This window comes from Trichosurus vulpecula, chromosome 9 (assembly GCF_011100635.1).
Source record: "Trichosurus vulpecula isolate mTriVul1 chromosome 9, mTriVul1.pri, whole genome shotgun sequence".
In the NCBI taxonomy this organism is placed as follows: Eukaryota; Metazoa; Chordata; class Mammalia; order Diprotodontia; family Phalangeridae; genus Trichosurus; species Trichosurus vulpecula.
This window is the reverse complement of record NC_050581.1, coordinates 185,777,336-185,790,549: the sequence shown is the minus strand read 5'-3', so window position 1 is coordinate 185,790,549 and position 13,214 is coordinate 185,777,336. Positions and strand designations below refer to the sequence as shown.

The 13,214-nt window shown below is 49.5% G+C and overlaps 1 protein-coding gene across 6 annotated transcripts in view; it reads left to right on the top strand.

Moving 5' to 3' along the window:
- FLNB (filamin B) overlaps window positions 1–13,214 on the top strand; it is a 158,920-nt gene that overhangs the window by 125,990 nt on the left and 19,716 nt on the right. For 2 of the 6 annotated variants that reach the window (XM_036739514.1, XM_036739510.1), the window contains 11 exons: window positions 838–1,085; window positions 3,135–3,173; window positions 4,092–4,194; window positions 5,033–5,173; window positions 6,154–6,282; window positions 7,157–7,330; window positions 7,776–7,934; window positions 8,204–8,407; window positions 9,216–9,368; window positions 9,489–9,611; window positions 10,793–11,059. In XM_036739514.1, coding sequence (XP_036595409.1) covers window positions 838–1,085; window positions 3,135–3,173; window positions 4,092–4,194; window positions 5,033–5,173; window positions 6,154–6,282; window positions 7,157–7,330; window positions 7,776–7,934; window positions 8,204–8,407; window positions 9,216–9,368; window positions 9,489–9,611; window positions 10,793–11,059 — 1,740 coding nt within the window. Of the gene's footprint in view, window positions 1–837; window positions 1,086–3,134; window positions 3,207–4,091; window positions 4,195–5,032; window positions 5,174–6,153; window positions 6,283–7,156; window positions 7,331–7,775; window positions 7,935–8,203; window positions 8,408–9,215; window positions 9,369–9,488; window positions 9,612–10,792; window positions 11,060–13,214 lie in introns of all 6 variants that reach the window. The other 4 variants (XM_036739513.1, XM_036739509.1, XM_036739515.1 and 1 more) reach the window with 2 other exon arrangements.

Here is a 13,214-nt window from a genome sequence, read left to right as displayed (position 1 = left end):
CTATGTCTTGTACGGACACAATTGTCTGCCTGTCGTCTTCCCCGTTGGAATGTGAGGTCTTTGAGGCTCTGGGCTGTTTTCACCTTTTGTTGATCTATCCCCAGCAATTAACGCAGTGCCTCGAGCACAGTATAGATTTTTAAAATGCTCCTTGATTTTACCATTATTTCTGCCTGCCTTTCAAGGCCCAAGTCCTAACCCTTCTACAAAGCCTCCCCCAGCTATGCCCATCCAGTGATTTCTCCTTCTTTTGAACTCCTGTGGTGCTTATTGTCTGAAAAAAAAGGAAGCTCAACAGAAGTTAGGTGACTTACCCAAGGTAATATGGCCAGCGCAAGTTGGAGTGAGGATTTGAACCCAGATCTTTATGGCTCCAAGTCTGGCTCTCTTTCCACCATATCACATTGCTTCTTCTTTAATGGAAGAGAGAGACTTTTGAGCAGTTGACCTAGAAAGACCTTTGGCCCAGCTTGACCCTGCTGGGGGCTCGAAGCTATTTTCTAGATATTGACATTGCTGCTTTGGGGGTCCATGGTGTTAATGATAGCAATAGCTGACGTTGCTGTAGCATTTCGAGGCTGGCAGAGTGCTTTTCATGCATGATCCATTTGATCCTCACGCCCAACTGAAAACTTGGGGTGGTGATTATTCCCATTGTAGAGATGAGGCTCCTGAAGCCCAGAGAGGTCAAGGGGTTTGCCCAGGGATGCACAGCTAGGAAGCATGGGAGTTAAAACTTGAAACCAGCTCCTCCTGATTCCAGGTCGAGTGCTTTCACCTGCTGTGCCACGACGTGGTTTAACTTTTCTACAAACTTACGCATCAACTGTTTTCTAGGCCCTGGGATTGCACCCACCGTCAAAACCGGGGAGGAAGTTGGCTTTGTGGTCGATGCCAAGACTGCAGGGAAAGGGAAGGTGACCTGTACGGTCCTGACCCCTGATGGCACTGAAGTAGAAGCGGAAGTTATCGAGAATGAGGATGGCACCTATGATATCTTCTACACGGCGGCAAAGCCTGGCACCTACGTCATCTACGTGCGCTTTGGGGGAGTCGATATTCCCAACAGCCCCTTTACTGTCATGGTAAGGCTGACCTTAGAACTGACCTCACCTGGAATGTGGAGGGTGTCCCTGACCTACCACTGGGTTCTCAAGGCAGGAGCCACACGTAGGATGATGTTTATATCCCCATCGGGCCTCTGTCTGTGCTGTGCTGGTGCCCAGAAGTGCCGTCCAGTGGCTTGGCCATATGGGTACTGAGCAGTCCTGCTTGAGGTTTTGTTGTGTTGTTGTTTGGAGGGTGAGGTCCCTTAGGTCTAAGGGACAGAAATGCTTGTCCCCTCTTGATATCTTTGCATTTTGACATCTTCCTTCTGCAGCAGAGAAAAGATTTGACAGATAGTGTCCTTAGCATATTTAAAGGGGGAGTTTCAAAAATCACGGCTCAAACAGTTGGGTTTCTCAGGTTATTTTACCCAGAGAGGCTGGATTTGGTGCAGCTAAGTGGAGTTTGGGTGAGGGATAGCAGCCTGTGTAGGAGTCAGTGGACGGTTTTCTTGCCAGGGATGACCAGAGCTCATTGTGTGAATCATTTGAATGTTCAAGAAGAGAAAGCAGTGATTCACAGGGCTGGTGCTCCATCTGGCAGATCGGCCAGAGCCGGTACATGGGAGCTTCCCCTGCCTCCTTCTGCCCAAAAACATGTTTGAAGCTAAAGGCTTACAGGGTCTTGGACCTAGAGCCCTTCTAGTTCAACCCCCCTTCCCATTTTACAGATGAGGAACCTGAGGCCCAGAGTTAGTAAGCAGAAGAGGTGATATTTGAACCCAAGAGGGTGGGTAGATTGGATTCTCTTATTCTCTTGGGTGATTATTACAAATAAAATTAGGAGAAACTTGAAGACTGGATGAGCACAGTTGTCACCCTAAAGTCCCTCATACTCTTAAAAAGGGAACAACAGAAGGTCTCTGTGCATTGCCAGATTTACCTGTGTTAATGTACTCGGGTCATGTCAATGCCAGTTCCCAAGGCAGGCGCGGTACTGGAATTTTTCTGTGCTTCCATCCTGGATCCCCAAATATCACCAGCACACTAGTGAGAAGGTGCTAGACGGTGATCTCTGGTCTCCTTCCACTGATTTCTCAAGTGTGATATGGAAAGGGTCTCAACTCTCTGTGCCTCAGTTTCTCTATCTGTAAAATAAGAGAGCTGAACAAGCGTCCTCATCAGAACTAAGGTGCTCTGTCCCCTGGAACCCACAGATGAGAACTTCTCGCATCTGTAGGAAAAGTCTCCAGTGATCACTGTTGCAGCCTGTTCCTACCTGATACAGGCTCGGTACTTGGGACCACCCCTTGTTGCCCCTTGCTTCCAGGACTTGTCAGCCACTGGCTGGGAGAGGGCTGCTCACCGCTTAGATACTTACTGAGCCTTCCAGGACAGAGCAGGGGAAAGGGGGTGGATACGGCATCAGAGGATCTGGGTTAGAGCCTTGCCACGTGAACTTGGGCAAGGATCTAGAGCTGGCAGGGACCAAAGGAGCCTCCACAGTTTATAGTTGGGGAAACTGATGCCCAGTGTAGGAAGTGGCAAAGCCAGAATTGGAACCCAGGACAGCTTAGTGGTGCAGTGGATAGAGTGCTGGACCTGGAGTCAGGAAAACCTGAGTTCAAATCTGGCCTCAGACACTTACTGGCTGTGTGACCCTAGGCAAGTCACTTTACCCTGTTTACCTCAGTTTCCCTCGTCTATAAAATGAGCTGGAGAAGGAAATGGCTAACCACTCCATTGTCTTTGCCAAGAAAACCTCAGAGCTATATGTACATACATATACATATAATTCATTAAAGGAGTATATTCTGCTATAGATTTCTTAAGTCTATCCACATGTCCAGTTAAAAACTGACAGTAACTACTGCTGATCTGGGCATGCCCTCCAGGAGATGTGGGTTGGGGGGAGGAGTCCCTTAGGTAGAGGCAAATCAGAAATGGGTTGGGCAAGTTTTAGGGACCATTTCTAGTCCCACCCCAAAGGATGAGGTTTACTCTTCCCCACTAGGGAGGGTCTTCTGTTGAGTAGGGGGAGTACCCTGTGTTGTAATACCCGACTAACCTCCATTTGCCACTAACCAGGCTACAGATGATGACGTTGCCGTAATGAAGGAGGCGCCGGTAAATGCATGCCCCCCTGGCTACGGCCCTTGGGTACACCATTCCCCCCGCCCTCCCCATTTCACATTTTTCCCTCTCATGTGGCCCTTCATTCCAGAGCGCCTCCAGCCTGCTTCTTGGGATTGCTTGAGCCCCCTTCCCCCTCCCCCCCCCACCCCCGGTGTCTCTATTCATCTCAGTATCTCTCCAGTTGATTGGTAGTTTTTTAGAAGGGTTCGAATCATCCTGGGACCTGTCCTTGCTGCTTTCTAATGATGCCTAAATATCATAACACACGCCCCATGAATTACCATTGGTCACGTCTAATCATATTAATCAAAAGTCTGTGTCCACGCTGAAGAAACGAGGGTGGGGAGCCTGGTGCTTCCGCCGTCCTGCTGGGTCTAAAACTGCCCTTGAGGACTTGGTTTCTCCTTGAGATCAAGATCTTTACTTCTCTCTCAGGCCCTTGTCTGCTGCTGTGAAATGCACTCTCTTCTCTGGGCCACAAGCAGCGAAACCTTGTTCAGGTTGAGCCCTTTGGGGGCTTTACTTACTTGTACACACACACACACACACACACACACACATACACTCTCTCTCTCTCTCTCTCTCTCACACACTCACACTCTCACACACTTTCTTTTTCTCTTTCTCTCTCTCTCTCTTTCCTGTTGCCTTTGAGTACTGCTGGGGATTTTCCAAACAAAATGGAAGTGTGTGTAGTCCTGGAAGCTGGGCACACTTGAGCCCCCAAATCCTTGAAGCTCGGCCCCTGTGCTCTATGTGTTCCTCGCTTGGGCGGCATTCTGCTCTGGAGAACACAGCCCCGATTTGATTGGTTTGCAAAATTGCCAGCTGTTCTGCCCCTGCTCTCCCTCTCCTCCAGGTTGCCTCTGCTCCCTCTTTCCCTGAGCTCCTCCTCCATTCTGTTTCTAGGTGACGGAAGAAGCCTACGTTCCCGTCAGTGACATGAATGGTCTGGGATTTAAACCCTTTGACCTGGTCATTCCTTTTGCTGTAAGGAAAGGAGAAGTAACTGGTAAGCGACACAGTCAGGTCTATCTCTTATCATGCATGTCCGGGCTGGGCCTTCTCCTGGCATCTCCTACCCCCCAGGCCAGGCTCTGAGTCAGGCTTCTGGGGACATCTTCACACATCCCCTTGGAAGATACAGAGCGCTGTAGCTTGGGGTGTCCCATGAGCCCTTCTTTCCTCTGTGGTAAATCCCAAACCCCTCTGGTTTTATTATGGAGGCCTGGGCTGGGCTGCAAGGGCAGCTTTCTCTTTTAAAAGGCCAGTGACAGCTAGGTGATGCATTGGGCCTAGCATCAGGAAGATCTGAGTTCAAATCCAAAGCCTGAGGCATTTCCTAGCTGGGTGACTCTGAGAAAGCCATTTAATGTCTGTCTGTCCAAGTTTCCTCAGCTGGGTTATTGATAGGATAAAATGAGATTGCCCTTGTAAAGAGCGCTTTGCACATTTGAAGTCTATATAAATGCCAGCTGTTACTGCTATCATCATTGTCCTTGTTATTAAAAAATGGATGTTTCTTTTAAGCCTTGTTTAAGCCAGGCTACCTTGAGGTCAGTTCTTACATAACACCCCTGATGTAACACAGTCTTCTAGAATAAATCTTACACTAGACACTTGCTGTTCTCTGTGAGAGCCAAGGAGGAGAATTTGGCCGCCAGCTCCCCATTCTATGGGACTTGGCACCCCGTTAGCTTGTATGTTTAAGTGATGAGTGCTGGGCTCAGGACACCCAAAAATGCTCTTTTTAAAGGCCTCTTAAGCCAAAGCATCCGCCTTTTCCAGGAAGACAGCTGGAGTTGATCCACTTAAGGGCCTCTCTTGTCTGTCTTTATTGTGTTCCATAGGAGAGGTTCACATGCCCTCCGGAAAGACGGCCACCCCAGAGATCGTGGACAACAAAGATGGCACCGTCACTGTTCGCTACGCTCCCACTGAGGTTGGCCTGCATGAGATGCACATTAAGTACATGGGGAACCACATCCCGGGTGAGTTGGCTTTGGCTTTACCGTGCGGACAGCTGTGTGGCAGCTCTGGCTTGGAACCGTTGAGGTGCTAATAATCGCTAACTCTTAAGGGACCCAGGGGAGTTGAAATAGCGCAGATTTTTACAAATTGAGCCAATATCCTTATAAAACCAAGCAGTGACTTTGACCTCGTTAGCCCTTGCTAGGCCCGTATCTTGGGTTCTGGTAGAGAATACTGGAACCGGATTCATTTGGCCGCCCCAATGCGGTGACTGAGATGAAAAGAGTAGGTCAGAGGGAAGGGTGAGTAGCAAGGGACGTCCCAGGATGGCCTAGAGCAACACTAAGGGGCTTCAGAGGAGGGAAATAGATGTTGTTAGTAGAGCACATCCAGGCCTCTGCGGTGTCTGCTTCCCACCTCCTGGCTGCTTTTCCCAACCTTGTCATTTTTTCTCGTTTTTCTCAAATTGTGCCAAAGGCCCGCTCCTTTGGCTTTTCTTTACAGAGCGCCCCAAGCTTATTCATGACTTCGTCTTCTTCCTTTATGCTTCGGGGAATAAGGCCCAATAGTCCAAGTCTAAGGAGAGGAGAAAACCCTCATCCGATGAACTTCTGATTTAGTGGGCTGGCCTTGCCTTGGATTTAGGAAGACCTGGGTTCAAGCCCTGCCTCTGACGCATACTGACTGTGACCTTGTGGAAGTCACCTCCCGGTTCCCCTGGGCAGCTCTAAGGGCATAAGCCAGAGATGAGTCGCCATTTTATATCTGGAGGGGCTTTCCAGTCAATAAGTGAGCATTAATTAAGTGCCTGCTCTCTGATAGCTCCCTGCCCCCAAGGAGCTTTACTACTACTGCCCCTCGGGGTTTATTATCCAGACCAAGAGTGAACTAAAACAAGCCAACCAAAAGCAAAGACTTAAAATTAGTGAATTGCCAGCTCATGCAAGCTAGAGGTGCTCTTACCGGCCCTTCCCTTGTTTTTCATTCTGTGAACTTAAAGAGAGCCCCCTTCAGTTCTACGTGAACTACCCAAATAGCGGCAGTGTGTCGGCATACGGGCCTGGCCTGGTGTATGGAGTCGCCAACAAGACCGCCACCTTCACCATCGTCACCGAGGACGCCGGAGAGGGTAAGTGCCTGCGGTGGGGGGTGAGGGGAAGACAGCCGGAGCCCCTCCTGGAATGCCAGCTGGCTGTCACCGTGAGACAACGTCACTCCTAAGGGCTTGGGCAGGGTTAGAACTTTTTGTCACTTCTCTGTCTTTACCATAAGGGTTGGTTTTCATCTTTCCTACATCTGTTCAAGTCTGTTCACAGAACAGAATAATGTGAAAGAGATTTGGAGTCCAAAGAGCCTGAAATTCTGAGCTTTCTCCCCATGTCCCATATACATGCAGATAGATAGATAGACAGATAGGTATGGATATATATAACACATAAAGATAGGTAATACTTCCAATAAAGTGTGTGTGTGTGTGTGTGTGTGTGTGTGTGTGTGTGTGTGTATACACACACACATTTATAGAATTACTTCCTCTAATTACATGTGTGTATAAACTTTATGCATCCAATAATGTCTGTCCTGGTACCCCCTGCCATGGATGTGGCCCTGAATTTTAAAGAACTGTGCCATTGGCCTCGACACCTTTCTCATTAGACTGTCTACTGAGGCATGGCAGGGTTGGCATGTGCGCTAATGAAGGGAATACTCTCCCCAAATCTCAATTCAGTATCGACCTTGTGCAGTGTTGAGAGAGAGTACTGAGTAGGGTATGTGTTGATTTTGTCTGTTGCCCACATTGGGAGCCAGTGGGCTGTGTGGTTTCCTACCTCCCGTGGGGCCATCCCTATGGCAGAGTTGCCTCTGTTGCTCAAAATGGCAGCCAGTGTCTCATCTGCTCACACTGGCAATCAGTGTTTGAACCCCCCTCACCAGAATGTTCTGGCTGCCCCTGTCCCGATGGCCGACCTCCCTCAAAACTGGGAGCCTCTTCTGTCCAACAGGTGGGCTGGACTTGGCCATCGAGGGGCCTTCCAAGGCTGAGATCAGCTGCATTGACAACAAGGATGGCACGTGCACCGTGACCTACCTGCCCACGCTTCCCGGGGACTACAGCATCCTTGTGAAATACAACGACAAGCACATTCCTGGCAGCCCCTTCACAGCCAAGATCACAGGTAGGGGAGCAGCAGCTGGCCGAGGAGGCCCAGGGCAGGGGCTCTGCAGCTTCTCCAGCGCTGGCTAAAGAATGATGCCCATCCCTGGGAGTGGGCTTGGGGTCTCTACACAGTCTGCTGTGCTCTGAGTTAGGTGTTGAGGTAGAGGGACCTCAGAGGACATTTTGTCCAAGCGTCCCCCAGGGTCCATCACTTAACCTCTAGGAGACTTGGGCTGTTCTCTAAGACTCGTAGAACTGCTTATGTAAAATGGAGATCTGCGGGGAAGGACATGTTGAAGCTATACATTTCCTCACTGTGTTGATGGGGTTCACTTAGAGCTGAGGTTTGGTCACATGTAGTAGATATTAAAGTGTGTTGTACGTAGTGTAAGTGAATACTTAATCTGAGCTGTGGTATGGTGTGTGTGTGTGTCTGTGTGCACATAACCTCATACATGTTCTAGATAACAACAGGAGATGTTCCCAAGTGAAGCTGGGCTCGGCTGCTGACTTCCTGCTGGATATCAGTGAAACTGACCTGAGCACATTGACCGCCAGCATCAAAGCCCCGTCTGGGCGAGATGAGCCCTGCCTCCTGAAGAGGCTCCCAAACAACCACATTGGTGAGTAAGCTGCTGGGTCCAGTCTCCCGACTGCTGCTTTGTTTTTTCTTGGGGTGAAGGGAGAGATGGGGCAGATGCACTGGACTGCCCCTAGAAGAGCCCCTTCCTTGGAGGTCTCCAGATAAAAATGTGATTCTGAGAAGCACCAGCTTCACCAAGCTGCCCAAGGTGCACAACCCCTCTCCATGAAACCAGGGGTGGGACTCACAGCCTTGGGCTTCATGGTTCCCTTTCTTCCTCTAAAACTCCATTGTTTCCATTTCTTTCAGGCATTTCTTTCATCCCCCGGGAAGTCGGGGAACACCTGGTCAGCATTAAGAAAAACGGCAGCCATGTGCCCAACAGCCCCGTATCCATCATGGTGGTTCAGTCCGAGATTGGAGATGCCCGGAGGGCCAAAGTCTCAGGCCGGGGCTTGACTGAAGGACGCACTTTTGAAATGTCAGACTTCATCGTTGACACGAGGGATGCAGGTCAGTGTGCCTGCTTCAGTACTGCTAGGGGAAAGCCCAGAGGCTTCAGCCAAGCCTGGTTCCCTCTCGGACTAAGCAGCGTCTTCTATCCCCCAAAGCCCCTTGTCCTTTAAAAGGTCAGTCACTTGGGCATCTGAGCTGCAGGCCCATCACCAGCAGTATGGCAAATGCCAACGTCCTCCTGGTGTCTCTCAGTCTCAGTCCCAAATCTGCTGGCTCATTCTCATTGAGATACAACATGGCACAGTGGACAGGGAGTTGGCATCAAGGTGACCTGGGTTCAAGTCCTGTATTACTTGCTAGCTGTGAGACCCTGGGCAAGTCTCTTAACATCTTTGTCTCTCCGTTTTTCATTGGTAAAAAGAAAGAGTTGCGCTTGGTGGCCTCAGTGGTCCCTTCCTCCTCCAGATCTGTGATCGCATAAACCCATGATTCCCTAAGTCTATGCTGACTTCACTCACCAGAACCATGCTAAAATGTTCTCTGCTGTCCTGGTCACTGTAGAATCTTTCTCCACACCCTTCTCCAGTCTCCTTGACTTAGGTTTGGACCCAAGCCCAGCAGTGCCTGGAGTCCTCAGTTTGGGATTTTCTGAATTCCAGGGTGGTGGGGAGGGGCTTTGGGTTCTGGCAACAAATGAGAAGCATCAGCCGCAGGGGCCTGCTCTGCATTAAGAAACTTGGCCCTGGTATGGGCGTGCATGTTGCTGTCTGTGGGGTGTCTGCAGGTCTGTTTTCTCTGGTTTGGCCACTTGGGGCTTAAGAGCCCACCATGTCTAGTTAGAAAAACGAGGATGTGTGTCCTTCAGGTTATGGCGGCATCTCCTTGGCAGTGGAAGGGCCAAGCAAGGTTGACATCCAGACAGAAGACCTCGAAGATGGAACCTGTAAAGTCTCCTACTTCCCTACAGTACCAGGGGTTTATATTGTGTCCACCAAGTTTGCAGATGAACATGTCCCAGGTATAGAAGCTGGCTCGGGGGTGGGGGGACATGCTTGGATTTTGCTTCCTTGTACAGCCCTTGGGCCATGCCCCGTCCCACCCACAGCTTCATCAAGACCTTTTCCCCTGTTTCTTTCAGGGAGTCCTTTCACTGTGAAAATCAGCGGAGAAGGAAGGGTCAAGGAAAGTATCACACGCGCAAGCCGGGCACCGTCGGTGGCAACTGTCGGTAGCATCTGTGATCTCAACCTGAAAATCCCAGGTAAACAGGGGCAGTGTGTGTCAAGGTCTTCCTCAGAGTCCTGGACACTCTGAATGATCAGCAGCAGCTGTGGGAGAAGGATGGGGTCCCACAAGGAGAGGGAGGAGGAGTGCAAGCTTGATGGCTAAGTGGCAGCTTGCTGGCTAAGTCTCTTCCCTGCCAAGTCAGCCGAGAAATGTCGCCAGGCCCCATAGCACCGAGGGACTGTCTGAGAAAGGTGGCCCTAGGCCTTTGAGAGAGGGATGACCACAAGTGGCCGCAGGCCTCAAACATGTCACTAAGTGGAAGATTAAGTTAGATAAAGGCTCCTTTTGTCTCCAAGATGCCTGATTGTGGAGTTGCAGAGGGCAACCAGGATAATTGGTTTCCTTGGCGTGGAGTTTATTTCTTCATTTAAAAACATCATTCTGAGAATGGAAACAAGCAAATGCCCTCCTCCTCCAGGGTTGGTGGTTTGAACCCACATTTTCATTTAGTTGGGACCTTTGAGCTCTTGGGGTGCTGAGGGTTTTGCTTTATCTTTGGAGACTGAGGTAGATGAACAGATGAATGAATGAAAAGCATCTATTAAGCCGCACCTTTCTCTCCAAACATGGCTGTCTTGTTGCCTGAGGAGAATAATGTGGTTTCCTGATGGGGAGGGATCTAGAAACTTGCAAGTGTGCTAGTTCTACCCATGTCTGAAGACCCCGCCCCAGTCCCAAGGCAGCGTGATCGGACCCTGTCTCCCGTTGCATCTCCCTCACTCAGCCCAGACAGTTGATGGCTCACTACATTCCAACAGCTTGGGCTCTTGCTTGGTTCTGCCAGATAGAGCTCTGTCCAGGAAGGTGGTAAAAAGAATACCCCTGCTGGGCCTGGGGTGTCCCAGAAGGCTCCCTGCTCCACCACTAACCACCTCTTGGAGTCCTGTTTCCAAGATGGAAGCAAGGTGTGAGGGAAGCAGGGTGAGCAGCCCCATCAGTGCATCAGCAAGCATTTATTAAGCAACTACTGTGTGCCAGATGCCGCGAATATAGACAGAAATGACACAGTCCCTGCCCTCAAGGAGATTATGGTCTAAGGATAACTTCGGGGCTGTGTGACAGCTGACCCATCATGCCTTGTGCTACATGTGCCCCACTCCCTCCCCTACTCTAGTGTCATTTATTACGTACGGTCTTCTTTCTTCCCCCCCGAAGAAATAGACAGTGCAGACATGTCGGCCCACGTCACCAGCCCCTCTGGCCGCATGACCGAGGCGGAGATCGTACCCATGGGGAAGAACTCCCACTGCGTCCGCTTTGTGCCCCAAGAGATGGGGGTCCACACGGTGAGCGTCAAATACCGAGGGCAGCATGTGACGGGAAGTCCATTCCAGTTCACAGTCGGGCCTCTAGGTGAAGGGGGTGCCCAGAAAGTCCGAGCCGGGGGCCCAGGCCTTGAAAGAGGAGAAGCAGGAGTACCAGGTAAGATGAGTTGGTGAATTTGCTCTCCCTAAGACCAAGAGATAGAACGCCACTGTGGCCTGTGTCATGTGGGACCAGTGGAGCCCCTAGAAATGTATACTTAGAACAGGGCAGGTCCTCATGGGCTATGCAGTCCTTCCTTAACCAAGCAAGCAGAAGACTGAGGCTTGAGAGGTCCAGTGACTTAACCAACGTTACACATAATAAACAAATAGCATTAAAGTCTTCTAAAGGTGGAAACATCTGCTAAGGAAACCACCTTTGTTCATTTTGGTAGCACGGTGGGAAACCAGAGGGGAGGACTCATGAACACAATGGTAAGAGTCCCTTAAAGACTCTCAAATGGCTCTCTTGTTGGAAGAAAAGTGAGGAGAAAATGCTCACATGGGTGTGATTCTGATTTGGTTTGTTAGTCAGTAAGCACTTATTAGGAGCTTTTGCATCAGGCACTGTCCTAAACTCTGGGGATATACAGAAAGCCCAAAGGACAGTCCCTGCCCTCAAGGAGCTCCCAGTCTAATGGGAGAGACAGCATGCAGAGGGAAGGCATCAAAGCATTAATTGCAAGTCTTGTTGTAGAAGGTGGGATTTTAGCTGGAATGGGAAGGAATCCAGGAGGGAAAGATGAGGAAGGCGAGCACTCCAGGCATGGGGAAATGCATGGAGTTAGAAGACAGAAGAGCCAGGAGGCGAGGCCAGTATCATAAGATTAAAGAGCGCATGGCCGGGGTGGGGGTGGTGAAAGTTATGAGAAGCTTGGGAAAGGGGGAAGGGTAGGTTATAAAGGGCATTAAGCGCCAACAGAAGATTTTATATTTGATCCTCAAGGTGACAGGGAGCGACTGGAGTTTTTTTATTAGAGGGAGGATTGAGACTGACATTGTCAGATCTCTGCCTTCGGAAGATTCGTTTGACAGCTGAATTAGAGGATGGACTGGAGCGGGGAGAGACTTGAGGGAGAGAAATCAACCAGAAGGCTGTTGAAAAATAATCCAGCTGTGGAATGTTGAGGGCTTACACATGGGTGGTGGCAGTGTCAGAGGAGAGAAGGGGACATAGGTATATGCAAGAGATGTGATAAAGGTAAAATCTACAGAACTTGGCACCATTTTGAATAGAGGATGACACCTGGGTTGTCCGCCTAGGTGACTGGTAGTGGGGATGATGTCATGCCTTCAGCAGTAATAGGGAAACTTAATGAGTTCAGTTTTGGACATGTCGAGTTTAAGATGTTTATGGGATGTCCAGTTTGAAATGTTCGGAAGGCAGTTGGAAATGTGAGTGTGGAGGCCAGGAGAGAGCCTGATGGTGAGATGGAGAAGTAGATCTGAGAATCAGCAGCACAGAGATGATCACTGAAAACCAGGGGGGTTAATGATATCCCAGAGTGAAAGAATATAATGGGAAAAGAGAAGAGGGGCTGGCACAGAGCCCTGGGAGGCACTTGGGTCCCTTCCACTTCTAAATCTACAGCTGGTCAATTGTTTTTAGAAACTGGAAAAAAAAAAATGTCCTTGTTCTCATCTCTTCCCCTGGCGGTGGGGGAGGGGGGTTAGAATGGAAGGGGATCCGTAAGGTTATAAGGAAGTCGACTCTGCATTGCAGATTTACCATGACCTAATAAGAAGGGTAGATGCTAAAAACCTTACTTAATAGTATTTTATTTTTTCCAATTACATGGAAAGATAATTTTCAACATTCATTTTTTGAAAGATTTTGAGTTCCAAATGTTTTTTCCTCCTCTCCCCACTCCTCAAGAAGACAGCAAGCAATCTGATATTGGTTATACATGTGCAATCAAGTAAAACATATTTCCACACTAGTCTTGCTGCGAAAGAAGAAACAGAATAAAAATAAATAAATTGACTTTTTTTGGGAGGCAATCTGGGTTAAGGGACTTGCCCAGGGTCACATAGCTAGTAAGTGTCTGAGGTCAAATTTGAACTCAAGTTCTCCCGACTCCATGGCTGGTGCTCTATCCACTGCACCACCTAGCTGCCCCATCCAGTCTTCTTACACCTTGTTCCCCAACATGTTCTTTTCAATCCAGTGAACCTTGCCCCCCATCCACCAACAAAATATGCCTTCTCTTGGCTCTTCGAGTTTTCTGTAGGTGTCCCGCATGCGTGGAAGGCGCTCAGTCCTCTGCTCTGAC